The 27424-nt window shown below is 35.2% G+C and overlaps 4 protein-coding genes across 13 annotated transcripts; 1 reads left to right on the forward strand and 3 right to left on the reverse strand.

Annotated features, from left to right (window-relative positions):
* The first annotated feature begins 2068 nt into the window (after positions 1–2068).
* Positions 2069–3981, forward strand: LOC142556260 (protein ECERIFERUM 26-like). The gene is made up of 2 exons (XM_075667652.1): positions 2069–2619; positions 2845–3981. The coding sequence occupies exons 1-2, from the start codon at positions 2188–2190 to the stop codon at positions 3706–3708; spliced, it is 1296 nt and encodes a 431-aa protein (XP_075523767.1). The 5' UTR covers positions 2069–2187; the 3' UTR covers positions 3709–3981.
* A 438-nt stretch (positions 3982–4419) lies between these two features.
* LOC142556261 (uncharacterized) lies at positions 4420–6807 on the reverse strand. Of its 3 annotated transcripts, XM_075667655.1 has the most exons (3): positions 6624–6807; positions 6308–6410; positions 4420–6183 (listed from the first exon to the last, which is right to left on the reverse strand). In XM_075667655.1, the coding sequence occupies exon 3, from the start codon at positions 5922–5924 to the stop codon at positions 4593–4595; it is 1332 nt and encodes a 443-aa protein (XP_075523770.1). In that variant the 5' UTR covers positions 5925–6183; positions 6308–6410; positions 6624–6807; the 3' UTR covers positions 4420–4592. The 3 variants fall into 3 exon arrangements, with proteins under 3 accessions (XP_075523770.1, XP_075523769.1, XP_075523768.1); XM_075667654.1 differs by lacking the exon at positions 6308–6410; XM_075667653.1 differs by having other exon boundaries at positions 6308–6807.
* A 2261-nt stretch (positions 6808–9068) lies between these two features.
* Positions 9069–16529, reverse strand: LOC142556263 (actin-related protein 2/3 complex subunit 4). 8 transcript variants are annotated; one of them, XM_075667663.1, is made up of 11 exons: positions 16348–16486; positions 15666–15718; positions 14482–14543; positions 14312–14377; positions 13980–14032; positions 13477–13504; positions 12568–12642; positions 11705–11809; positions 11040–11129; positions 10442–10556; positions 9069–9361 (listed from the first exon to the last, which is right to left on the reverse strand). In XM_075667663.1, the coding sequence occupies exons 3-10, from the start codon at positions 14482–14484 to the stop codon at positions 10467–10469; spliced, it is 510 nt and encodes a 169-aa protein (XP_075523778.1). In that variant the 5' UTR covers positions 14485–14543; positions 15666–15718; positions 16348–16486; the 3' UTR covers positions 9069–9361; positions 10442–10466. The 8 variants fall into 8 exon arrangements, with proteins under 8 accessions (XP_075523778.1, XP_075523773.1, XP_075523779.1 ...); XM_075667658.1 differs by having other exon boundaries at positions 14482–14546; XM_075667664.1 differs by having other exon boundaries at positions 15666–15776; positions 16348–16485.
* Positions 16530–18087: 1558 nt separating this feature from the next.
* LOC142556262 (uncharacterized) lies at positions 18088–25145 on the reverse strand. The gene is made up of 9 exons (XM_075667656.1): positions 24565–25145; positions 23138–23230; positions 21632–21736; positions 21133–21279; positions 20828–20926; positions 20612–20740; positions 19447–19626; positions 18885–19001; positions 18088–18491 (listed from the first exon to the last, which is right to left on the reverse strand). Exons 1-9 carry the CDS (start codon positions 24916–24918, stop codon positions 18327–18329), a joined length of 1389 nt encoding a protein of 462 aa, XP_075523771.1. The 5' UTR covers positions 24919–25145; the 3' UTR covers positions 18088–18326.
* Positions 25146–27424: the final 2279 nt, after the last annotated feature.

Below are 27424 nucleotides of genomic sequence, written 5' to 3' on the forward strand. Positions count from 1 at the left end.
TTAAATGCATCCTCTTGCAGTGTCTAACATGTTCTGGATTGTTGATAGTCCTGTTACAAGGGATTTTATTTTAGCCCTATTCTCAATTACTGTCACATCTTTCTAATCATAATATGATTTAATTGATAAGCTTTAGGTATTATCTGTTCCCATATAATATGTTTCTTACTAATTCCTCGAGGAGAAAAATTTTTAAGTTCTGAGGAGGTATTTTTGGTAACTTTTTCCTTTGTATCAATATTTGTTGGTTTGTTTTAGATGCGTGTAAGCGTTTGAGAGAGGAAATCTTATGTATGCTGCTGTTGGTTGTCTTGGCGTCTCTGCTTTGAGTGGTTTCATCAAAGAGGTAAGACTTTCTTGTGTTGCGTTGTAATACTTCATCTCTGGCCAGCTGTGGTTGATTATCTTCATTTTAAACGTACAGATTACCAAACTTGATTTTGACCTACTGATCGGCTGGAAAACAAGGAATAAAATTTTTGCAGGAGCTAGACAGAAGGAACCGAGTTGATGATATAAGTAGAGCAAGCCAGTTCCCTGAGGGACTTGCAGGATTGGAGAAAAGGGGTTCAAGAGGCATCCAGATCTGCAGCCAGAAATTCTTCGGGTAAGTTGGCCGAAGAAAAGATGGGCTATAACAAAGATAAGAGAGTTGATACTAGGAAAATGAAAGCTAAGACGTTTAAGAATGAGTTTGGTGGAAAGTCAACCGTACAAAACTTGGCGACATTTGGCAAAAGTAAAGTTGATGGAAAAAGACAGGAAAAAGAGAAAAGAGGAGAAGAAAAATAAAGTGAAGGTGAGAGTAGAAACCGAAAATTGAGGAAGAAAAGCCCAGAGATCTTTTGAACTATGAGCTTGTTGGTGTTACCAGCAACAAAGGCACAGATTTCTCGAAGGATGTTAAGGATACCGTTGTTACTAAGGGAAATATCAAGAAAAGAAACGATACGGCCACAAATGGTTTTTTCCTTGGTGAGTTCTGTTGTTCTGTGGTCGTACTATATGTCATATTCCCTCTTCACCCGAAAAGGGAAAAACAATTGTCGATTTTAGTTCCTATTATAACGGTTGCTGCTCGCTTACTTTATTTCATACTCTGATAAACAGATTCCACGTTCCACTCAAATGAAGCTTTTCTACCGACTCTGATTGGTGTTCCTTGTTTTACAGAGAAAGAAACAAGGCCTATAAAAATGCAAAGGCTCCCTCCTCATCAGTCGACTGAAAATGGAAGGAAACTTGAAAAATTGTACTTCACAACTTCAGCTGGTGCAACTTGATACATTGTACTTAACAAATGGATGTGGTCTGTTGCCTGCTCGCATCTCTTCTGGTGCTGTGGTCCTTAATCGGAATTATTTAAACAGATCGGTACATGGTAGTCAAGATGCTTGCGTGAGCGCAGCGCGGCCTTCTCCTGGTGCATTGGAAGTATCGAGGAACAGAGAACATCACCAAATTTTGTTTTTTAACATAGAATTCTCATGGAAACAAGGTGGGTTTAGGCACTAATTTTCGGGGCAAATAGTTTGAGACGAGTACGAGGACGTTGTCTCCATATCTGAACTTATTATTATTATAATATAAATATCTTAATAACAATAATAAAAATAAGTTCGACCACTTTGTTAATGCCAATGCAACCAATTTACAGATGGACAGCTACCATAATAAATTATTATTCAACTGTCAAAGGCTTTGATAACGACACATACTAATTGCAAGAGCTACTTCTTTTAAAATTTTATATATATATAAATTATGATTGTATTATAAAATATCCGACGAATTGTTAAATGTACAAACTTTGAGTCAGTGCAAGTACAAGGGGACATCTAAAATATAACATTATATACATCTAAAGATACATTATCACGAAGTTAGGGAACTAAAGAAGTCTCTCCAAAGATTTTTTTTAAAAACCCAAATCTGTCTTTTTTTTCTTTTTAAAAAGTAGTTGCCTGATGTGCATGTATGAGTTCCCCTGACCTGGCGCGAAAGCACAGTACCCTTTACCTAAAACGAAGGCCGGGATGGATTTAAAGCACAACTAACTCACCAAGCCGTAGGTTTCGTAATAAATCACCTCTCAGCTTCTATAAAAGTATAAGAAATCCAAATATTTATGTATACTTATTTTTTTTTTTTCCGATCCGAATAAGTGTTTTTGTTACAATTAAGATTATGGTTTCATCCACCATGGAAGAAGGCCTCATCTACAACATCAAGCTTTCGTCTATCGGGCCCGGCAACGTAACGGCCCCCTACTCCATTTTCGAGCCCGAGAACATGGACTTGGCCATGAAGCTTCATTACCTGCGCTGCATCTATTACTTCGGCAGCAAGGCATTCGAGGGCTTGACGGCTCTGGTCATCAAGGAGCCAATGTTCACGTGGTTGAACCAGTTCCCGGTCCCGTGCGGCCGGCTCCGGAGATCGGATCCAGGCCGGCCTTACATCAAGTGCAACGACTGTGGCGTGAGGTTCATCGAAGCCAAATGCGACAAAACTCTGGAGGAATGGTTGGAGATGAAGGATGATTCCCATGAGAAAGCTTTGGTCTCCGGTCAAATTATCGGTCCCGAGCTTTCATTTTCGCCACTTGTTTTGATACAGGTTTGCTTTCTAACAGCTAGGCAACTGTACGCGTTATATCATTAGGAAGAAATTAAACTTGGATTTTCCAAAGAATTTGTCCTCGGATTACTCATCATTAAATTATTGGTTCACCGTCCTCTTAATCTAATGGCAATGCATAGCCCATATTCATTCTTACATGCTTGTCTAATTGTCATATTTCGACCAAGTTAGTAATTTTCTAACGTATAATCATGAGCACAGCTAACAAAATTTCAATGCGGAGGAACCGCTGTGGGCCTAAGCTGGGCCCATGTACTTGGCGATGCATTCTCTGCTGCAGAATTCATGAACCAATTGGGGAAGACCGTAGCTGATAATGGACCAGGCCGACCCATAGCTCTGGCCCAATCCCTCAAGTCCGTAAGTCCAAACAACCAGCCCAGAGTTGTGGAGGATCCACTTAGCATCAGACGGGTCGGCCCGGTTGGAGATAATTGGATAAAGGTCTCAGAATGCAACATGAATACATTCTCCTTCAATATTTCAGGCACGCAACTGAGTCATCTTCAATCCAAACTAAGTCGAAATGGGGCCGAATTTTCACCTTTCGAGGCACTTTCCGCCGTCATTTGGCAATGCATCGCCAAAATTCGGGGTCGAGGATCGAGTCAGAAAGTTGCGACAATTTGTGAAAAAAGTAGAAAAAATGAGATAGAAGGGACACTGAGTAATAGCCTAAATTTGAGTGTGGTTAAGGCTGATTTTCCTATTGAGGAGGCCACGCCTAGTGAGCTAGCAACACTTTTGAAAACCAGAGCATTGGACGAGCAAAAAAAGATCAACGAAATCATGGACAAAGAGCAAGGACTGTCTGATTTCATTGTGTATGGGGCAAATTTGACCTTTGTGAACGTTGAAGAGGGGAGCTTTTATGAGTTCGAGTACCGGGGACAAAAGCCAGTTAGCTTTAGCCTTAGGATCGATGGAGTCGGGGAAGAAGGGGCGATTTTGGTGCTTCCTGGTGACAAGAATGTTTGTACAGGAAGGAAAGTTACGGCAATTTTGCCGGAGAACAAGATCGAAGTGTTCAAGGACGAGTTGAAAAGGGAGGGGCTTTTGGCATGAAGAAACTTTCTTGATTGAATGACACGATTATCTTAAAAGAGCCAAGGCAAAAAATAATAAAGTGACTGAAAAAACAATGCAATATTGTTCTCACAGTAATGCATGAGAAATTTACGTTTATAATTGGTCGTCACTGTTTGGTTTTAATTTCTGTGAAATTTGCTTTATTGTATTGCGTGACCACGTTCATTCAATCATGAATGTCTCCTTTTTAATTATTATTATTATTTTAATTTATGTTATTTTCAATAATAGGGAGGAACATTTCTTGCATTTTCAACAAAAGTACTTAGAAATTATGAAAGAAAGATATTATATTAGACAAAGAAATATTACACGATGAAAATACATTTATCCGACAAGAAAACATGCTGATGTTAATCATGAGAAAAAAAATGCACAATCACCATGGAATTATGATGTATGACTTTAAAAAATAGCTTGAAAATCAGCAGATTTAGGTGATAAAATGGCAAGAACAAGGTAATGAAACAAACGGAATAAATCGAAACAAATTATAATACCAAAAAAAAAAAAATGAGCAAGCCAATAGATCATGTAAAACAGATAACACACACATTTGTACCCTGCTGTTTCTACACACAACCCACGAGTTAATAATAACAGGTGATAAGAAATGAATGTAAAATCAAATTCTATCTCATCGACTAACTCTTGGAAATGGCTATCTAATTTCCGTTGAACGAAAAATTGAGGAAAATATTTATTAGTATCATAATGCTTTTACCTCACAAGGTAAATAATGTTTATACCGTGCAGTTATGGTACAAATACTCACGAATCAAATCTACTTGCATAGATCAATATCTCAACGAGGATAATTACTTCTTGCTCCTACTGTGTTATATAGTGCAAGCAGTACCTTATCCATCAACTATGAACTGATCTTCTTGATGATCTCCCTCCACACGGCCATCACCATGAACCATACCACCATTTTCATGGTGTAAATTCTGAATCATTTGTGATAGATAATGGGAACTAGCTCCAGCGTGATCAGAGAGTCCCACCGGATGACCAGCCCACTGTGTTATAATTCCAAGAAACTGACTGGTAAGATTCTGTTGTTCGTGTAGAATCCTAGTTTGAATCTGTCCAATTTCTGCACGGTGCTGACGTAACATCTCATCCATCCTAGTCTTCCAATCTGATCTTCTTCGACTCAACCTACCTTCCCATTCTCTCTCGTGTATCAGTGCTTCTTCTCTTCTTCTTCTTCTCTCTCTTTCTTCAGTCTCCCTCTCCATGAGTTCCCATTCTTGAATCCTTTGCCTCCGTAAGCTCTCCCTTGTGTTATCCTTCGCTTCTCTATCTTTCTCCATTTCTTCCCATTTTCTTTCACGCTCCTTGTCCATTTCTGTCTGAAGATGTTCTCTCCTTTGCCTCTTCTGTTCTCGCTCAACTTCACGTTGCTCGAACAGAGTTTCTATCTCCCTAAGCTGCCCCAACTGGTTAGCAAGATACACCCATGCCCTCTTCTCTAACCCTTTCGACACTTTTTTCTTTTTTCTGATTTTTAAAGAATTCGGTTCATTGTCTTCACAAACAAATTCAGAACCTCCATCTTTCCTCGTACAATTCTCACTTTTTTCACTCACTTTATAATTCTCTTCTCCCTCCTCCCCATCATAGTTAAACTCTAATTCAATTACTCCATTCTCAACCCCATCGATACCTGCTACAAAATCCCCCTCCTCCACTGGAACTAACTGGCCGAACTCCCCAATATCCATCTCATGACCACTCTGATCAAACCCTCCTGTGCATTCATTAGCTCCTACAGCAATCATTGCCATCGAATCAATATTGTTAAATACAAGTGGCATATCCCCAAAAACCTCTTTATACCTAAGGAAGTTCGACCAATGTGCGGTCCCTTCCAACCAATCAAACTCCTCTTCACCTGTTCCCCCAACCGAAGATTCTTGCTTCTTTATCTTCTGCTTCACTAGGGCATATTGGTGCCTCATGTTCTGCACTTTTGTGGACACGTCTTTCCAAGACCACAGCCATGGATATGACACTGGGTCCCGAGAATGATGAACAGAGTTCACATGTAAAGCAATAGGCTTGTACTTCTTCTCCCTAGTTTTCATTTTTGATAAAGTACCCTCACGAGACATCTCTCCATATTTGTCAATAAGTGTCCTCTCCTCTGTCTCCGTCCATTTCTTCCTTCTAGGCTGAGGCGTCATCACCTTATACCACTATAACCACACCACAACCACCGGAAAAAAATACATTCAATTGCTAAGAATCATGCAGCTCAAAAAATCTCATAAAATAAAGAAATCACGGCAAGATTTCTTAAGCAGTAAATACAAAAATAAAATCCATAAAATTCCATAAGCTGGCCTTAGGAAGTTGGATTTTGTTGAGCACAAACGAAAGGATTTCTCCAAGCACACCCAATTGGCAAGCAGCATGACGAATTTGTTCGGAAATGTTCCATACCTAGAAGGAGATATCGAAACAAGTATTATAATCCCTGTTACATTAAACTAAAAGCAAATGTAATGCATACATTTTGAAATGCTAATTATCACTAAAAAGCAATTATTTTCTGCTTGATCTCGACCTGATTGGATTCGGAAAGCTGGTCGCCACAATTTGATGTCAATTTCAGTTTGTACTAACGATGAAGCTTCAGCCTCAGGAAACACAAACAATGTTTTTACACTCTAAAACATACAAATTACGGAACGCATTTAAGCAGGAAATCAATTCTATCGGTCTCGAAACACAGCATTAACAAAAAATTCCTCCAAGCGCATAAAACTGAACCCCATCAAATTTTCACGACGTTGTTTCACGATTGAATTGAGTTAACAGCTGAAACTAATTCACACTCCAATCGTATCAACACTCGTTACTCTAATTTGAAATTTACTTACCTTTGGCAGGAGCCATATTTGGGGGGACCAGAGAAAACATTATGCCCCCAATCGACAGTCTAACCGAAAATTCAATCAATCGAATTGATCCGTAAAGAAGATTCTAGGGTTTTTCTAGAATACGAGTAGTTTCTAAAAAATTCGGAGTCCTGCGCGAGCGTATCACGGGTTTTCGCGTTGTCAACTGTTAGTTTCTTTCATAATTATTTAATGGGAAAATTCTATATATCTCCATACTAACAACGCGCGTGTGTGTTCAAAAAAAAACGCGCGTGTAATAACTTTTATTTAAAAAATATATATATATATATATATATATATATGAGACTTGTTACCCGGCACCCAATGAGACTTGTTACCCCGCACAGCGGGCGCCCAGGTGTTTTTTTTAATTTTTTTTATTTTTTTTTAAATAATTTAAAAACAAAATTACAAGAAAATGAAAGATAACCCACCTGTCAGAAAAAATTTGTACGCCCAAATTTATTCACGCCCAAATTTATTTTCACATACCAGAAAAAAATGAAATATACAAACCCCACGGTAGGAAGCTTCAATTGAGCGTAATTTCTGGAGATCTCGTGAGGGCTATTTCCGGTCATCTTAAATCAGAAGATTACGCTTCTCGACCGTGCTGTTTCCGGTGAACAAACTCAAATATTCCGAAATCAGAAGGTAAATCGATGTAGTTCTAAATTTCATATTCCAAAGATATTTTCAATTTAGGATTTTGAAGGTAAATCTTGTGTTTGAAAAATCAAACACTCAAGCTGTTGGATATAAAATCCGGGTTCGGTGGCTGTCCTATAAATCTTGAACAGCCTACATAAACTTTTTTTATACAATTGTGCCACTGTTTGAAGTTCAAACAAAAATATGAAAGATGAATAAAAAATGCCGATAGAAAAGGTAGATTTACAAATTTTACCGAACAATGAAACACCCTGCACATCTTGGAAATTTTGCATTCTGTTGTTTGATCTCAGTTTATCTACAGTATGGATACAGAATCACTTCTTTCGACAGTTTAAGGTTTTCGATATATTGATATTATTTTTGCTTATCTTTGCAGGATATTCTGAAACGCATGGTCTTGTTTTGAAAAAAAATAAAATAAAATAAATTATTCTGAAGCGCATGGTCTTGTTTTTAAATTATTAAAAAAAATAAAAATAAAAAAAATTAAAAAAACACATGGGCGCACAGCAGGCGCCCATGGTAACAAGTCTATATATATATATATATATATATTTATAACATCCTCATAAAATTAGTTAACCATTATATTTAGTAATATGAAATGTTATAGTTATATGGTAAAATAGTCTACAAATTCATTTTCCTAGTTACTTTTCCAATGTCTAATAATATATCAAATATAAAACGTGAAGCAAAATACATGTGCTTGAAAACATCAATTAAACTCATAACCATTTGAAGATACTATATTAAAGAATGAACAAGAATAATATATAATAAATCTCAATAATATATTAGTATCAAGAATAAATTGAAGTTATAGATTTATTAAGTACACTAACTGGAGTAACTCTATTATTAGACAGTCTCACGAATCTTTATCTGTGAAACGGGTCAATCCTACCGATATTCACAATAAAAAGTAATACTTGTATCATAAAAAATAATACTTTTCACGGATGACTCAAATAAGAGATCCATCTCATAAAATACAACCAGTGAGTATGATCTCACACAAATTTTTGTCTACTAACTAAATGACCACTTGATATGTCATTTATTAAATTATGAATAAAACTCAAACAATTTGTAAATTACATCGTATTGACAGTTTTCTCTCCATCTTCACCCAACTTAAACGTCCGTTTTCTTCCTCTCACGGAACTTCCCAGAAACTTCTAAATTTCACTCAAACTACCACCTACGTCTTCCCGATGGCATCATTTACGGTTTTCAATACCACTTACCTCTCTAGCGCAGTTCCACAATGCAAATGAAATGCAGCCAACACCATTTTGAGCTGAAAATATTTAATTATCGACCATTTCGATCAATTTATACAAGACATTAAATAATCTCATAACCGTATTTTATTTTACTCAAATTTTATAAATTATTAGATAAATATAACACTAGATTATATGTATATGTTGATTTATTATTTTCTATATTTTATATCATTTACCATCTCATTACACATTCTCTAACAGTACAATACAAAGCCGAACATTAGTATATTAAACTAAATAGAAAAAGCGGCTAATCCAGTAAACTGCACTTCATCCTACATTTTAGCTTCTAATAAGACAATCAACCTTATTTACCAAAAAATTTGTAAAAATAATATCCTATTTTTTAAGCACTCTAGTTTCTCTAATCTTTCTTATCCCTGCAACACTCACAACATTGAAATGCATCAAGCACAGCATTTGTGCTAACTTATTCCAGATTTATATAACAAAACGGTAAAATTAAAGAGCATTGTCCCAATATTCTGCATTGATAGGTTTCACCTAGTACAAGAGAAACTGCATGGAATGTTAAACACGATCAGCTCCCAACAATACATTGAATTCTAACCAGCCTCAAACGAATAAAGAAGGGAAAAAGTGCCCAACATTTCAGCGAATAATACACAGGAACAAATAAGCGACTGACTGTAGAACAGAAGTTTGCAAATGCTGATGACCACAAAAATAGCAAAGAAAAGCTGTTGATCATCTACCGCATCTTGTGCTGGTAAACACAGTAAAATACAGCTGTAAAACAAGAAAAGAAATACTTTATATCATCAGGATTTTAAAAAGCAAAAATTGATCTGAAAAACTTCAATAACAGTAAGAGTTCGTTCACGCTATTTATGGAATATACAAATTACTGAGAGGCAGACGTAAAGTGGGAGGACCCTTCATGGATGCAGTAACAAACAAAAGAATTCATGCCAATCAAAAGGGCACTAGCTCATGCAATAGCACACAGTCAATTATTTAATCCACATAGATATATATACAACTGTTTACAACTAAATGGTAGCAGGAACTCAGCAGTCATATGACTGTGTGTGTTTCGGACCAGAGTCATATTAAAGAAGACTTGAGTTCTTAAGGTTTAATATTGTACATATCACTCGTACAAATGTTCCAATGTGAGATTGTCATCCATCCAGGCATAAAATCGCAGTCGCATAACATGAAAAAAATGCTAAAACAGCACATGTTGGAAATTATGAGTTAGCACTGCATACTATGTTAAATAGGTCAGAACAAAGCAGCGACAAATTGATTTCGAAGCAAGCAACAACCATACTCTTTCCCTCTAAATTTCATGGATATTTATGCTATTTAATACTCTAAAGACTTCTTGGAATATTACTATCATCGAAGCTCCAGCCATATCTACTTCAGGCCGCTTCAATTGATTTTTAATGATGGAATTTATCCGATTTTAGGACTTTACTTTCGTATAATAGATTGTGCTCGATTTTCTGGGGAAATGAAATCTTTCATTTTTTTTCCTAATAAAACCCATGCGTGTAAAATTTCACCATTTTATTCTAGTTGAGCACTATAATTATATGTTAACAAATCAATAATAATTTTACCATCGAATTATTTGGTCATAAACAACTTTATCTAGTTCTCGAGTCCAGTCATTAAGCCATCGACTTCTAACTAAATGAAGAAAATAATAATAACAATCATAATTTTACACAGGCTAAAAGTCGGGGAACTACGCTTGCTCATTTGCTCTTCCATAGAATCTCAATGGACCTAAAGTTTCCCTCAAATGCTGCAACTATTTCACGGATAAATGGCAACATCTAGAAGTTAAAACTTCACCTTAAGATATAGAGGATGCCTGAGTTCAGATGAACTGCTTCAGAAATTCTGTAGCAACAAGCCGCCCTCGTGTGTTCACCGACAATTTCAGTTCACTTATCTCCTTGTCAATATCCTGCAGTTCAAAAAAAACGAACGGTTTGAAGTAAAAGTCCCTTCATTCGGAAATAGGTTTAAAGATCACTCAGCAGAATAAAAGAAAAGGGATCGATCACTGATAACTCTATTGAACTTACGGTGAATGTCAAATCTTTTGAGGAAAATACTCCTATGTTTCAGAACAATTAGAGTGCACGACATGGATTTGAAATCTCAAATCCATGGATATCAATTATAGTTTCAAAATTTATAATGAAATAATATATCAAATCTTAAATACACATCTTCTTGTTTACAAATTAACAATACAAAGTACAATATATTTCAAATGATGGTAAACTTGAAATTCATCTTAACTGCTATGAAATACTATATATACATATAAGGAGTAAAATTGAAGTTTATAATCTTACTTATCTGAACAAAAAAAATACATTTTAAATTCATCATTCAAAACGCAACCTTAAGGTTATCATGCCAAAAACACAAGAAACTTTACCTCCATGAACTGCACTATAAAATCTATAAGCTTCTGCTTCTGCATCTCCTCGCAGTGATAATTAGTAATGAGAAAACTAATGTCATACCCCTGCAAAATCATACAAGTGAACGCTAAACCTAATGAAATCTTGAAGCATGCCATTGATATAACATGACACATTCACATTACCAAATGCCAAATATATCAGTTCTTCACACACACAAAGAAATCAACAAACATGAGCTAAACTGGGTGGTGTTTTTTTTTTTTTGGGTTTGGGGGGGTGGGTTATGGGGCTCAGTGATCCAATGTACGATGTCAGCTCTTCAAATAAAATACGTCTTTTACCAGGGCTCTCATACAAAGCTGTGATGTTGAAAACAGAGGAGCATTTCTAAAACAAACTTTTTAAAACTCGATGTGCATTTTGGATACATACTCAAATTTCTAAGGAGTACATAAACAATGAAATTCCATGAAATAACCATCCCAGCAGTCGATAACTTATTGTCTTAATGATGTAGGAGAATAAATGCAATTCAGGCAGGGATAATATATAGGGTTTTAACACATTATTTGCTTTTCATGTCACAGCTGCTTATTACTCGATCCAGTTTAGTTCAAATAAACTGTTTCATGCACATAAAATGTAATTAGCAGTTGCTCTAAGGCAAGTTACAAACCTGTACTGGCTTTCTCCTCAATACTTGAAAAGCCTCTGCCCTCATAGACAAAAATCTAAGGAATTTTTTTGTCAGTATATTCTCTAGTTCATCTGACTGCTTTACCTACAGCCAAGACACTCACATAAGTACTTGAAGGTTTCTCCATTTCACAATGTACAGAAGGCTCGACATCAAGGACTTAACATGAGCTCTAAATCTAGCATCAATGTGGCTAGATTCACGGAGTTCTCCAATTTGTCATTGCAACCATTGTGATATGCTTCATCACAAGGATAACTTAGCTCACCTCTAAAATTCAGTAAAGAGTAAAAATTGACACATTGTTACAAGAAAAGAATATCAAAATTCATTGTTTGCATTATTTTAAACCCGTATGAAATCAATCATCCTAACCAAAAGGTACCCTACCTGTTTGCAATGATTTTAGACCAGAAAGATCAGCCCTTCTACCTCTGGGTGGGTTCATGTCATCAAATAGTGTACGACGTACCTTTTTTTCCTCAAGGAGCTCAATTGAAAAGATTGATAAACTGATAAGCACGTAAGACTTGTTTTACACATATAATGTATAACCAACAGTTCCTTAATTGAATACAGTGGAGAAATTCAATTCTAACCATAGAACTAGGACAAATAGTCGAACAATATCATGACGGAAAGGGTTTATCATCTATCGGGGAATATAAGGACATCAGATAATAGGGAGGTCTCTCAGACTCATGGTATCACGAAACCACTTTGAAAGACATTTAAGAAAACAACAAAGTGATCGAGACATATCTGTCACACAAAAAGGTTGATGTACTTACAAATAACAAAAAGATAGAAGTAAGAAATGCGTCAAGCTTTATTAAATTTACCTTTAGACTTATGCGCAATGAATTTATTGATGTTTCTATCAAGCATTTCTCAGATTCATTTCTACAGATAACAACCTGAAAAATTGCGGGTATAAAGATTAATTCAAGTCCAAAGAAAAGCAAATTTAAATGTTTGGCAGCGACATGACTTAGGATATAGATTGGGCAATATCAGCATATAATTTAAACTTTAAAGGGAAAGACAGATCATATTAAACTGCAATCTTTAAAAGATACCAAATATGAAGCTCGAGCTCGCAAGCTTTTGAGTTGAGCATGAGCGCAACACAAAAAATTGAGCTAGAGTTCGTCAAATAAGAAGCTCAAGCTTGCAAGCTTAGATTTAGGTTTTCTAAAAAATTATTGATTATGTTAGAGATATCAAATATCAAGATTAGCTCGTAAATTTGGGTTCATGAACACATTCATCGACGTTATATATAAAATTAATAGCTATAGTTTATATAATGATTATTGTTTACGCATATACAACTGAAATTATGCATGTTTAAAATTAAACAATATTTAAAAATTGTCTTTGAGATAGCTAGCTCATGAAAAACTAATATTGAGCTCCAATTTAAGCTCGAACCCAGGAATTCTTAAAATTGAATGATATTTAGTTGAGTTGGCTTAATGCGTCTTACATCCCTAATCTACCATGAGGGTAAGAGATATAAGCTACCAAAGTTAACCACATTGCTAAGCAACATTTTTCCCTAAGAACTATACTTTCGTAATGAAGTAAGTTACGCAGCATAGTAAAATGTCACATTTTTTTACTACAATCATTCAACAGGTACAAGCAATGAAACATAATTTATATATACATCATCGAATTTGAGTAAATAATAGAACAAATGCGCATGGGAAACCAAAAAGTCAGCATATATGATGAGAAACTCTTACGGAATTCAGCAGAAGCTCTGGACTGGTCCTGAAAATTGCAAATAAGGACAAATTTATATATACATCACGGTGCCTAGATTTTTACATAATCGTGAAAGCGGCTATTATATCCACCCAAAACCCAAAACTCATCAAACAATAAGCACAGGACAATGCCCAGGGCAAGTACAGAAGGCACCATGACTGCCAATTACATGCATTATATATTTCTCAGACTATCGAGCATAAATATTCAAACAAGTGCCCCTCAAATTCCAATCTTAGTCTCATTTTTTTCCATTCTTCACGAAAGCCCATGTCACTCAGAGATGTTAGTTGCTAACCAAGTAATAACTCCTCCATTGTGCATTTCTTAGAGCTCACGTTACTATTTCAGTTCGACCAACTTAGTTACATAACAACAAATTCTAAAATCTTGCTAATCGTCCACCGCAATTCAGAGGGCGGGGAGGGAGAAGGGTGCGTGATTATAATCATAAATGATTGGGATTCTAGCAACATACTTAAGTTCAACTTCGGGCTTATTGTGCCTTTCAACTTCTTGACATGGGAAATTCTGCAAAAACAAACTAAAACATCTTGATCAATGCAAAATCAACAATTACAAAGAAAGCATCAGGATAATTCGTATCTACAGAAGATCAAAGTTGTAAAGTGAATAAATTAATGAAAATTCACAATAAAACACGAAAAATAACAATTTTCAGCAATTTAACCTCGGTAAATGCTAAAGTTGAAATTTCTATATATTCGACGAACTACCTGATTCCAAATTCTATATCTATTTTACAAAAAATTCATTAAAAATATATTTAAAAAATAGGGGAAACCACACCTGCAAGCACATAGCAGCCTCGAGAGTGTTCCGGATGCAGGTTAAATACAGTCGTAGAGTGTTGGCCTAATAATTTATCCACACATGCACACACAAAAACATATCAGTGATGGAATAAGTAAATAAATCAAATACGAGTAGGGTGTGGGGATATTTGCTTCAATTCTCACCATCAACTGTTTGGATCTTCGGTTGGATGCGGATCCTTTGCACCAGATTATGGTCTATGGATCTTCTATTTTATCAAAAGAAGGAAGTGGCTTAATCTTTTGCCCATATCACTAAAAACTTAAATTAATCAAGATATTACTGATTAACCTACCTAATATTACATTTACAATTAAACAAGGCAACGAGTTCTTCTTCTCCCTCTCGCTCATTCCTCTAAGTTTTTGTTATCATTCTTCTTCAACAAACACCAGACCTAGAGCACCAGATCCCTCAAAGTCTACAGAGACAAACCAGCGCCACCAAAAACTATTCCCGAGTCCCACCACCGACGGTATAATGAAAAGCAAAATTTTGGAGATTGGGTTAAGAGAGAAGAAAATGAGGTACAATCATGTGATACAATCTTTGTCATTGTTACATTCGAATTCAAAAAATTTACAGCCAACTACATTGTGAAGTTCATACTTGGGTGAAGTTTCTAACACACGAGATTCACCCAAATTTGGATAATTAATTAATTAATTTACCAACAACTGGCCGAACTCCCCAATATCCATCTCACGACCACTCTGATCAAACCCTCATGTGCATTCATTAGCTCCTACAGCAACCATTGCCATCAAATCAATATTGTTAAATACAAGTGGCATATCCCCAAAAACATCTTTATACCTAAGGAAGTTCGACCAATGTGCGGTCCCTTCCATCCAATCAAACTCCTCTTCACCTGTTCCCCCAACCGAGGATTCTTGCTTCTTTATCTTCTGCTTCACTAGGGGCTATTGATGCCTCATGTTCTGCACTTTTGTGGACACATCTTTCCAAGACCACGACCATGGATATGATACAGGATCCCGAAAATAATGAACAGAGTTCACGTGTAAAGCAATAGGCTTGTATTTCTTCTCCCTGGTTTTCATTTTTTATTAAGTACCATCATAAGACATCTCTCCATATTTTTCAATAAGTGCCCACACCTGTGTCTCGGTCTATTTCTTCCTTCTAGGCTGAGGCGTCGTCACCTTATACCACTATAACCACACCACAACCACCGTATAACCAAAAATACATTCAATTGCTAAGATTTGTGTAGTTCAAAAAATCTTGCAACATAAAGAAATCACGGCAAGATTTCTTAAGCAGTTAATACGAAAATAATATCCATAAAATGCCATAAGCTGACCTTGGGAAGTTGGAATTTGTTGAGCACAGATTAAAGGGTTTGTCCAAGAACACCTAATAGGCAAGCAGAATGACGAATTTGTTCAAAAATCAAAATTGAAATGTTCCATACCTACAAGGAGATATTGATACGAGTATTATATCCCTGTTACATTAAACATTTGCGTTGTTAATAGCAAATGTAATGCATATTAAATATTTGGCGAATTTATTAATTTTATTTTGTGCTTGACAACAGTACTTGTGGTTTGAAGAATATTCTTGATAGTATCTGATTGTATCCAAATAAGACCTCGCCAAGAATCTACTGCATATATTTTGAAATGCTACTAAAAAGCAATTATTTCCTGCTTGATCTCGACCTGATTGAAATTCGGAAAGCTAGTCGCCACAATTTGGTGTCAATTTCAATTCGTACCAACGACGATTAAGCCTCAGCCTTTAAGAAGCACGAACAATGTTTTTACACTTTAAAACATACAAATTACGGAACGTATTTACGCAGGAAAGCAATTCTATTGGTCTCAAAACACAGCATTAACAAAAAATTCCGCCATGCGCATAAAACTGAAACCAATCAATTTTTCACGACATTGTTTCACAATTAAATTGAGTTAATAGCTGAAACTAATTCATAGTCCAATTGTATCAAAACTCGTTACTCTAATTTGAAATTTACTTACCTCCGGCAGGAGCCATATTTGGGAGGACCAGAAAAAACACAATGCCCCCAACCGACACTCTAACTGAATTCAGTCAATCGAAATGATCGGGATAGAAGATTCTAGGGTTTTTCTAGAATACGAATAGTCTAAAAAAATCGAAGTACTGCACGAGCGTCATACGGGTTTTGGCGTTGCCAATTGCCAGTACTATTTATTTCATGTATGTGTTGGGTAAATTTTTGTTTTGCTTTTAAATTTATTCATCGATTTTCCAAATTGATTTATAGGAAAAAATTGTTTTCTCTTCTTTTACGGATGTCAGTTTTCCATATATCTTGTTAATATTATCATATAACTTAATTTAAATGTGTCATATTGCCGACCAATGCACAATATTCGCATATATAAATTAATATATTTATTTATTTTTTAAATCATATATAGTTAATTTAATTTGAACGAAAAAACATAAAATATCTATAATTATTTTAAATATTAGTTTGTGTTTGGATTTATAAATTTCAAATATATAGATTTCGATTAATTTTATTGTTTACAACTAAACAATAAATCAAATATTAAATTCAAATTTATTATCTACACAGTAGTAATATGAACTATAATGGATTTCAAATGAGAGTATTATTAGGTGAACTTTAAATATATTAATATTAGATATTATATAAATATATAAAAGATGAATTTGAAGTTTATAATTTTTATTTTTTAAACAACCAAAATATATTTGAAATCTGAGTATTTGAAATAAATCAATTTAAGTACAGTCTTAAGTAATTTGTACTGTTTGATTAGTTGATTGAAAAATAAGAGAAGAAGAGTTGAACCAATAAAATTGGGGAGAGATATTAACGGAATTTTTAAAATTGTTTCAACAACGTACCACAAAAACGTTAACTATATTTCTTATTATTATTCGAGAAATAAGATTGTTAGAATTGAATTTCAAATCTAATATCTCATCTCAAACTTGGGATTTTGGTGTGAAATAAGATACAAGTCATCAGCATGTTTAATTATAGTTAATAGTATAAATACATAACTAGTATTTTTGAACGTAGCGTTGATGTAAAATAGTGGATAAAATATAAATTTATATTTTAATTTTTTACCATCTAAATTAAATTTAAATAATATATAAATTTAATAATAAATATTAGTTTTTACTTCTGTTAAATAACAGATGATTTAAAAATAATAGGTGTAATTTAGATAAAAGAAAAAAAAAACTTCAGATTGACTGGATCAGACCAAAAAAAAATCAATTTTTTTTTATAATCCAAAACTGAAATCAAATTAAGCTAGACTGAAATCAGATAGACTGGATTCAGACCAAACAAAAATCAATTTTTTTTATAAAAAAAAAACCCCATCATCTGTCTAAATAAATTATAGTCAAGTCTCCGGTTAATTCTCTTAATTTATGTAGTGCACATGCTATCTAATACAGTTATATAAAATTGGTACGTTTGATGCAACCTAATTGAATTCACTACTGATGTTGGATTCGATTCAGCCCAAAACCAATTACATTGGTTCAGGATAGGATCGAAGTGGATTAAATCGGACCAAATTCGTATCGGTTCCGGATTGATTCAAACCATTAATCATGTCCGAGTATTAGGACAAGGAAAAATCATTATAGCTGAGTTTTTTTCCCTAAAAATAAAACAAACTAAATTCTTGGAACCGTAGGGATATAATTCATCCTAAATTATTTTCTTCTTGGGTAAATCAACCTCAATTCAATTCATGCACTTCATTCTGCCGAGTAATATCAAATATGTATGAAATTCTAGGAGAGTTGTCGACTCGAAAAACAGGGATGGTAATAAAATGTGATGAGAGAAACCTAGGCCGGTCAACAACAGAACAAAACAACGGTTCCCAAAAATCACTACATTTCACAATTACATCTTTGCATATTACAAGTAAAAACGAAAAAAACGAAAGACTTACAAAAACAGCTGTTGAAAAATTCACCCAGCCACATGGATACGCAAATTGTTAGCAACATAAAGAAGGTGGCTGATGTTTGTGGATGGGTAGTGTTGGAGTAGCTTCAGATTAGAAGTGAAGTCGCCTGCAAGTAGGCGCCTCCGGACAATTATCAGCATCGCACAACAAATTCGAAGTAATATTTCCTGCAAATTAAAAATGCTTTACTTTGTCACACTTCGTGGCCTTTCAGCCAGGAGAAACAATTAAAGCGAAGAACTAATGGTGTGATCATGAAGTATAAACAATGAACAAATTATAAAAGGAAAAAGGGAAACATATTTACAGTATTATTGAAAAAAAGTCTGGGACAACATTATCTTATGGCGTGATCATAGCATCATTCCACGTAAATCAGATACTTTTTTATGACTTGATGTGTCTGATGTCCATCTTTGAATGTTCTCAAAAAATTCCATCGATTATTCCTTTAAATTTTAATCAACAAATGAACCAAATGCTCAAGGCATTATCACATATAAATCGATGATGCAAATACATATATAGAAATCAAAAGAACTGATAAAAAACCAACTTACTTGAGGACCATCAGGGTCACTCAGGAGTGCATCCCAAATTAAGAGACAGTCTCCAAAACTAAATTCTTGGGTCAAAAGTAGCGTAATCCACCTGAATGCATAAAACTGGGGATTGACCTGAAAGTACAAACACAAACCCATGAGGAAAAAATAAACATGCTCGTGAATTGTGACTGCCATATTAGCGATACCTAGGCCTCAAGCATGCATTATATGAAAGATATCTGATCATACACATCAGTTACTGTAAAGGTTTATTACAGTACAAGGAGGCCTAAAAATCCTCCATATGAGACCCCAGACAGGTTAACTTAATGTGTCCATGAAGTAGAAATAACAATGATAAACACCATAACAAAGCATACACGCAAAAACCGCAAAAACCCCAATGGGAGCATTTTTTTGCCAACATGTTCTTGCGGGGCTCAAGCTATCATGTTGTTCTAACTCTGATACCCAGGAAATCAGCATCCTTTCTGACACTGTGATCCAGAAACATGGTCGAACAATAACAAAGAGAAAAAATAATAAACAGTTGCAAAAGAGGAGGACGTTATCTTACTTTTGTGGTCATTTCAAGATGACGCCACAATTCTTCATCATGCTCCTTTAGAAGCTGCGATAATCTTGTGATGGTAGACCGTATCCCCACAACACTGTTATCAAGTTGCTGAACAAAATTATCCCGAAACCCACTCAATAGCTCCACAAAACAGAAGAAAGTGTCTGCCTCAGCAGAACCCTGCAGGACTTGCAAGACGAAATTAAAGAAGAAAAAGAAACCAAAAAAGCAAACCAAAAAATTTCACAGATATTATTCAAACATCAGTCATTTTCCTCTCCGCTTAAGCAAATTAACTTGATAACTTTAAATGATGAAGAACTGAAGTGATATTATGAACTTCTGCTTTATTGAATTATATACCTACTTTGCCTTTACTTTTCATGGATATAATCTCAATATATTTTCAATCTTAAGATTTTATCTACCAAGTAAAGAGATCGATCAAACCATAATTGACCATGGAAGCAGCTCAATTAAGTTTAACAGGTACTCACGAAAAACAAAACAGGTGTATCCAAATTCCAGAGCAAGAACCTCAACCCGACGGTAATACATGCAAAATGAGCAATGCCCGCTCTTCCAGTGAAAAGAGGGCTTGGTAGTTTTGGATGTTCAATCTAGCTAGAAGGTCGTTTTGATATAACTAGGAAATAGCAAGGGTCTTAACCTAGGAAGGAATGGGAAATTTCAACATTTTACTCAATTACCCTCATTATTTACTGAGATACGTGGAGGAGTAGAATGATAGAGCTGAGTAACGGATGCATTAAACTCCTTTGCTCTCATCAATAAGATAGGTTTGGCTTTGCCAATTTCCGCTCCTCGCATCTTTAACTTATACGAGTTACATACTTGGAACGAGGAAAAAATATAGATATTTTCAAGGTACTTGAGAGTGTTTCGTTTCGTAGTGAAATTAAAAAATTCGAAGTTTTCTGTCGACATAAATATCAAAATACACAAAGTGGAAAAAGCACACATTTTCTTTAAAAGACCACCAACTTTTCAAGAAATTTCAGATGGAATAATGACCGAAAATTAATAAAATTTTATTACTGCAGTAAAACAGTCAAAACTTTGACATATTTATTTAATTAAAGATATTAAATCAATTGCATTCGCAGAAAATAAAAAAAATTAGAAACCAAGAAACCTATCTTACCGTGTTTTCTTCATTCGGGTCATTTGTAAACACATAGTATAGTGGTGCTAAGATTTCATTCATCCCTTGCACATATCTTATTCCAGGATTCAACTTTGCAAATACAGTCAATATATTTCTCAAAGCTTCCTGAAAGTAAAATATATAGTGTAAGTGAAATAAATGTACTTTTATTTAACCTAGCAACTAGAAAGACTTGAGAAACGAGGGCTTCACTTGGTTGGATTTAGCAAAAGTTGAGTCCCCTGAGAAGAAGGGCATATCTGGATGAGTACGCATGACATCTCGGTCAATCTGTTCCATTATTTCAGTGTCCTACAAATTATAGAAGTGGGATCAAACACCATACCATACTAATCACTGACTTTACATGCTGTATTCGTGGTAGATTATTAATACATGAAAGACAAACAACTCAAGTGTTTCAATACAACAAGGGCTCGCTGCAGGGCTAACAAAGGTGGCATGACGTCCATACATCAGCAATACGATCCCCACACTGCTGAAAAGAAAGACAGTACCTGAAAGAATTTGTTCCATACACTACTCTTCCCAAGACTTAAGGGATGCTCTCCATAAGCTATCTCCGATCTAGAGAGGAAACCTTGATTCCCATCTGGTTCATTGTTCTCAAGAGTTGATTTTTCCAACTTCCTGGTAATATCTGACTGACTAGCCAAGGAAAAATTCAGAAGATGCAAAAAAATTGGAAGTAGCGCAGAGGTAAAAATATCTCTACATGGTTTGAAAAAACTTATAAACAGGAACCATTTATGTGCTTTCAGGATGTCTGAGACTCTCGGAACAGCGACAGCAATCAAAGAATGGAACTCATTATGGAATATATTTTGGAGTGAAAATGCCGATGGAATTAACTCGAGGAGAACCTAAATAAATAAACTCAGCTCAAGCTGGTAGTAACAAGAAATCAATCCAGTAGATGTAAATATAACGTATACAAAGGCATCATCCTGTAGAATATAGCTGATTTTTAAAAGAGTTTAGGGCACAAGAACGTACAGGATTCATCATTAATTCCTCTTTGAAATGCTTATACTGCGACTTTTTCTTGGCCAGTTCCGAAGGCCAAAGCGAGCGATCAGTTGGTAAATACCCTAATAACAGCTGCGAAGATCCCGTAAGATATTACTCCAACTATTAGAGTTTTGAAATCAATAGAGACAAAATACACATCATCAGTTGTTGAGTGACAGGTTTTCGTTATCATCTATTCACAATATTTACATCCATATAATCAACGAAGAATGGAAGAGCACTTAGGCTCGTCTTTTATACTTTCCAGCACATTCTTAAAACAGTAATTATTCTGAAAAGAGGAGAAGGTTTTTGCCACAATCAACCAACGAAGAATGGAAGAGCACTTAGGCTCGTCTTTTATACTTTCCAGCACATTCTTAAAACAGTAATTATTCTGAAAAGAGGAGAAGGTTTTTGCCACAATCAACCAACGAAGAATGGAAGAGCACTTAGGCTCGTCTTTTATACTTTCCAGCACATTCTTAAAACAGTAATTATTCTGAAAAGAGGAGAAGGTTTTTGCCACAATCAACCAACGAAGAATGGAAGAGCACTTAGGCTCGTCTTTTATACTTTCCAGCACATTCTTAAAACAGTAATTATTCTGAAAAGAGGAGAAGGTTTTTGCCACAATCAACCTTTCTCTTGCTTTGATGGTATCCCATCATTGTTGTTTACATTAACACTTGCACCTACGACAATGACAAAATTATTTCTCTGAATAACCGATACTTCATGAAATTCTTAACAAGCCACATCACCCATTATCAGAAAACAGAAACAGGAATAATTAAAGCGGGATAAATGCAGATATGGTATTGAGAAGAGCCTCTGTGGCTAGCATCAAGTGACTCTTCAGTAGCCTAAACCAGTCAAGACATAGCTGTACGAACAAGATCTCTAAGAAACTCCATTCAGTTCAACACACTTTGACAACAACCCATATTATTCTAACTCCACAGATTAAGCAACTCGTTATGAGCAACTTATATTTCTGAAAGACTGGTCTGAAGGATGTTTTACTTTTCAACTATTCAAAAATTCGCATTGACCACTGAAGGTCATTCTGCACACATAAGACTATTTTGTCCTCACATTTTCTTTGGAATAGAATATTTGTCAACACAAGCATAAAAATAATGCACGGCAGAATTCACATGCGGATTAATTCATTTATCGATCCTGCCTCTCGTTCTACATAAAAACTTCACGAACATATGAAATGTTAAAGAGTGCTGCCCACATAAAAATCTATCAAAACTAATACTTAAAGATTCAGCTTTCCAACTCTCAAATTCCTAAAATTGTCAACTGATGCATACCATATTTCAAGCACTAGCTGGAATAGCCTCTGGATTTCAACTATCGCTGACTGATTTTTTCCTTTCTTAAATTAGGCATGCCAATATCAATAGCTTTGTAAAGTTAACTTCCACGCCTTTTCCCAAAAAACAGGCATGAAGTAGAGAATTTCGTAACGATATATACCTTCCACACTGTTGGACGAATCCCAGCTCCATCAGGAATCCCCTGAGATGCTAGCCTCCGTATTTCTCCCATATTTATAATCTTCCTTGACAACTGGTAGTTAAAAATAAACAGGAAGAAGTCATGCAATTGATAAGATCATCCAAAAAAGGCGAAAGCACCTCATATATGTTTTAAATGATGAAAAAAGAAGAGAGCACAGCCTATATTTTTTTAATCCAAATGAGACAAATGTTTATATATCAGAATCCTGAGATCACCGACCACACACATGGGAGATAAATCCACCTTTCCAAATGAATAGAAGTTCAATTGAAACAAACTGAATGCCTAGGAAGTATAGTCCAATTGTAGATAGGCATGGCCACATGGTATATAATTTTGAATACTAAAGGAGACATATGCTTATAAGTGGTAAACCTGGATCCCTTGCTTCACAAATGGAAACACCCTCCCTTTTAGCACGATGGAAGTCCAAAACCGACATTTAGGCAGAAATAAGTATATTCTTATAATGTTGTTTTTACTGGGAAAATCACATCCACGTCACAATACAAGTTTCTTAAATAATTCAAGTATAATTCTTGAGGGAAGAGGTTATTGGGAATCTCACGCACCATGATAGCTTAAAGTTCATGATTCCCAGTATATCTCAAGCCATCGTTAGTTCCCTTCACTAAAATGAGAACCAAGTTGACAGTCTTCATGTTTTCAAAAGGAGACTCTCAAACATGAACAGGAAATAGGAGAAGGCACTTACTCACCGAATGCATTATCCCATAAGGTTCGAGACTAATCTCACATTTGCCTGGCTTTTGCATGGAAATATTCAAAATATGTTTATCCAATTCATTTCGATGGGGGGGTTTGTAATTGCAATCCTACTTCTCTGTTTGGAAAGAATTAAATTGAAAATAGTTTGACAAGATTTGACTTGAAGAAATGGTTTGAGGCGTTGATTAGTGTTCAAATCATAAGCAGGAGTATAAATTTTCCTTCTTGTTTAAAAAGAAGAGAGACTGCACATCAACATATGGTATCACCTTGTGGCTAAGCTTGTATGAACAACCTATAAGTGACGGCGTGCAATATAAAAGATTAATGGTATGCCCATTCTACTACGGAGAACTTGACACACCAACGAAAACCATGGGCAACAGCAACTACAGATATTTATCAATAAGTCAATACATTCAATTCTCCTTACAAAATCTAAGATTGATCGCTAGGGGAAGGGACTGAGTCAGCATCTTTTCGCTTTATTCATTGTCACTAACACCCGAATAAGGATTCTTAACCGTGTAACTAGATCAATCTGCACGGAAAATATCTTCTAATTTCTCCTGATGCTAAAAATGAATTCTTAAATAAACAATTTGCTAATTTAAGAGTCTTTAGAGATGGGTAGGGGAAGGGGGGAGAAAAACCTCTTGTAAAAGCTGAGCATGCCTAGAGACATCCTCAGCAGCAGGGCGCGGCGGCCCAGCTGCGACCACACCACCAGAAGAAGCGGTAGAGTGGGCTGAGAAGCTTCCATTTTCATCATCATTGTAAGAAAAGCTACCGTCATTACCATGACTACCACTCAGCAGATCCCCATCTTCCACTTTGGCAGCAGCAGTAGACGTGTTAGAAGTACTGGGAGACTCCGGCCGTGCCACCACCGCCGGCGGTTCGACGATGGCGGAGCCAGGGTTATGTGGAGTCTGTGGTGACACCGGAGGTTGAGGAGCCGACCAAAGGGAGCTATTGAGCCATTCGGGCACCTTTTTGTTCACCATAGAGTATTTGCTTGAAAATCGATTGGATCGATAGCCGTATCGAGATTTTCCAACAGCGGAAAGAAAATCAATATTAGAACCGAGGGGTTTGTAGAGAAGAAAACGACTTGAAGATTCGTGTTAAATTCGATTCGATCGTCGAAATGGTGTTTAACAGAGTATTGTTCTGTGTGTGCGCGAGCGAGAGAGAGAGAGTGTGTGTGAGTTGACAGGTGGATTTGTTGCCACGTGAGTTGCACGTGTTCGGGAGGTAGTCGACATGTATTTGGTTTAGTTTTCGGTTTGATATTTAATTTTGGTTAACCAAGTGCCACATGGCGTATCGTTTTATCAATGATATTTAATGAAATTTTTCTAGATGTTGCATCCAAATTTTACCCTAAAATGTGGAACAATTTGGATCCTTCTCAAGTAAAAAACACTAAAACAATTTCATTAAAATCTAAAACAACACTCTATAGAACATCCCACCTCGTGAAATATGTGAACGTTTGGCGACCATGAGCTCGATTTTCTTGTCAACGTTTTTTCGAGTAAGTCTATTGTATATGATTTACTCAATACGATTTCTCCAATTAACGTATTTTGTTAACCACTGTGTTAGATTTAGATTTCATCTGGTTCACTCAAATAATGATGTCATAAAAAATAAATAATAAACTATTATATATAAATGAGATTTTTATCTATAACTACCGTCAAGATCCTAATTTTGTAGAGATATAATAACATGTTTGAGACTCAAAGATGACTAATTACATTCAGAGTAGGTCTCTTGTGAGATGGTCTCACGAATCTTTATCTGTAAGACGGGTTAACCCTACCGATATGCACAATAAAAAGTAATACACTTAGCATAAAGAGTAATATTTTTTCATGGATGACCCAAATAAGATATCTGTCTCACAAAATACGATCCGTGAGACCGTCTCACACAAGTTTTTGTTTTACCCTCGACCAAAACCAACAAAAAAATTAATTAATTTTATCCGTACATTTCTATTAAATACTGAGTATTTGAATGGGTACCACAAAATATCTGTGTTATTTTCCTAATAAATGACAATAGCGATGGACGATCACGAACCACTAGAAGGGGACTTAGAATTGTTTTATCCATCAAAGTACAAGCACTAAAATCTACCGTGAATAATTCCATAGTTCTGGCATCCACGCTATAAATAGTGAAAACTAATTCGAATTATTAGTTGCTATAGAAATTCACGCGTAAATAGTAAAAGTGAAGTTTTTGAATTTTAAAGTCCACGATTTAAATTTTTTACAAATCGTTTCGCAATAACTTCCGCATTGGATCACACCTCAAACCACTTGGATGATTTTGAATGAAACAAGTGTTTAGACTTCACATTCAATGAAAATATTCGTAAAAACTCTTATACGATCGAGATATATTTAATATTTGATCCGACCAATAAAAATTAATATTGTTTTTTTTTTATGTCACATGTATTATTTTTTATTGAAGTTATGGACCAGATCAATCCATCTCATATATATATACATAATATTTAGCATTTTCATTATTTTTATTTAAAAAAATCAAAAGAATTAGTATCATATCATGTAGAACAAAACAATATGGCGCCATGGTATTTCGAAGCCTTAATGAATTCAATCGGGCAGCTCTTGCGAAACAAATTTAGCGGATAACCCAATATTCCACAGCCATAATTACACATGTACTCAACGCTCATTATTTTAAACATGTGGATATTATGGATGCAAAACTAGGGTCTAACACATCTTATATATGGAGATATATCGTGTGAAGTTGAGATCTTATTACTAAAGGATTAATGTGGCGAGTGGGAAATAGACATCACATTAAAGCTTATTCTGATTGTTGGATTCCAAAGATGGTATCCGGACAGAGTTCTTTGAATGGATTGAATGGGGCTTTGATGATAATGGATTTAATCTCATCATACAGGAATTGGATTGATGGAGACGTGAGTATTTTTTTTCTCTTTCTTTTGAAGCAAAATAGATACTCTACATTTCATTACCGAGCCAAAAAGTGGAAGATAATCGATATTGAAAATATGAAAATAAATGTCAATACTCTGTTAAATCTGGATATCGTCTTGAAATTGGTTGTTTTGAAGCTCCCATTTCGCAATCGGCCAATACATTGAAATCTTGGTGGAAATTGATATGGAACTCTATATTGTCATAGGGTTTGTATTTTTTTTTATGGAGCATGCAAAGATTTCATACTGACTGAATTGAATTAATTTTGGCGTCATATCCAAGTGAACAACTGTTGTTCCTTTTGAAGAGCAAGGAAAGCTTCGACTGATCATTGTTTTTTTTGTTTTAAAGTTCGAGAAGCATGAAAATATAATGTATTTTGTCCCTGTTTAAAAAAATATATGCAAAAAACCATCATTTTTGTATTGTGGCTTGGCTTTGAAGGACCATTTTTAAAAAACTAACTTTGAGTTGTTTGTTATGCAATTATGTGTCATTTGGAAAGATATTTTCT

Source organism: Primulina tabacum, chromosome 9 (genome assembly GCF_025594145.1).
Source record: "Primulina tabacum isolate GXHZ01 chromosome 9, ASM2559414v2, whole genome shotgun sequence".
NCBI classification, from domain to species: domain Eukaryota; kingdom Viridiplantae; phylum Streptophyta; class Magnoliopsida; order Lamiales; family Gesneriaceae; genus Primulina; species Primulina tabacum.

Coding starts and splice junctions, on each gene's coding strand:
- LOC142556260 (XM_075667652.1), top strand. CDS start 2,188: ATGGTTTCATCCACCATGGAAGAAGGCCTCATCTACAACATCAAGCTT. Junction 2,620..2,844: donor CGCCACTTGTTTTGATACAG/GTTTGCTTTCTA, acceptor TCATGAGCACAG/CTAACAAAATTTCAATGCGG.
- LOC142556261 (XM_075667654.1), bottom strand. CDS start 5,924: ATGACGCCTCAGCCTAGAAGGAAGAAATGGACGGAGACAGAGGAGAGG.
- LOC142556263 (XM_075667662.1), bottom strand. Junction 14,033..14,311: donor AGGCTGCTATGTGCTTGCAG/GTGTGGTTTCCC, acceptor TTGTTTTTGCAG/AATTTCCCATGTCAAGAAGT. Junction 10,557..11,039: donor TTATAGTGCAGTTCATGGAG/GTAAAGTTTCTT, acceptor TTTGAACTGCAG/GATATTGACAAGGAGATAAG.
- LOC142556262 (XM_075667656.1), bottom strand. CDS start 24,918: ATGGTGAACAAAAAGGTGCCCGAATGGCTCAATAGCTCCCTTTGGTCG. Junction 20,741..20,827: donor CTTTTGCTAAATCCAACCAA/GTGAAGCCCTCG, acceptor TTTTACTTTCAG/GAAGCTTTGAGAAATATATT. Junction 18,492..18,884: donor GTGACCCTGATGGTCCTCAA/GTAAGTTGGTTT, acceptor TTTAATTTGCAG/GAAATATTACTTCGAATTTG.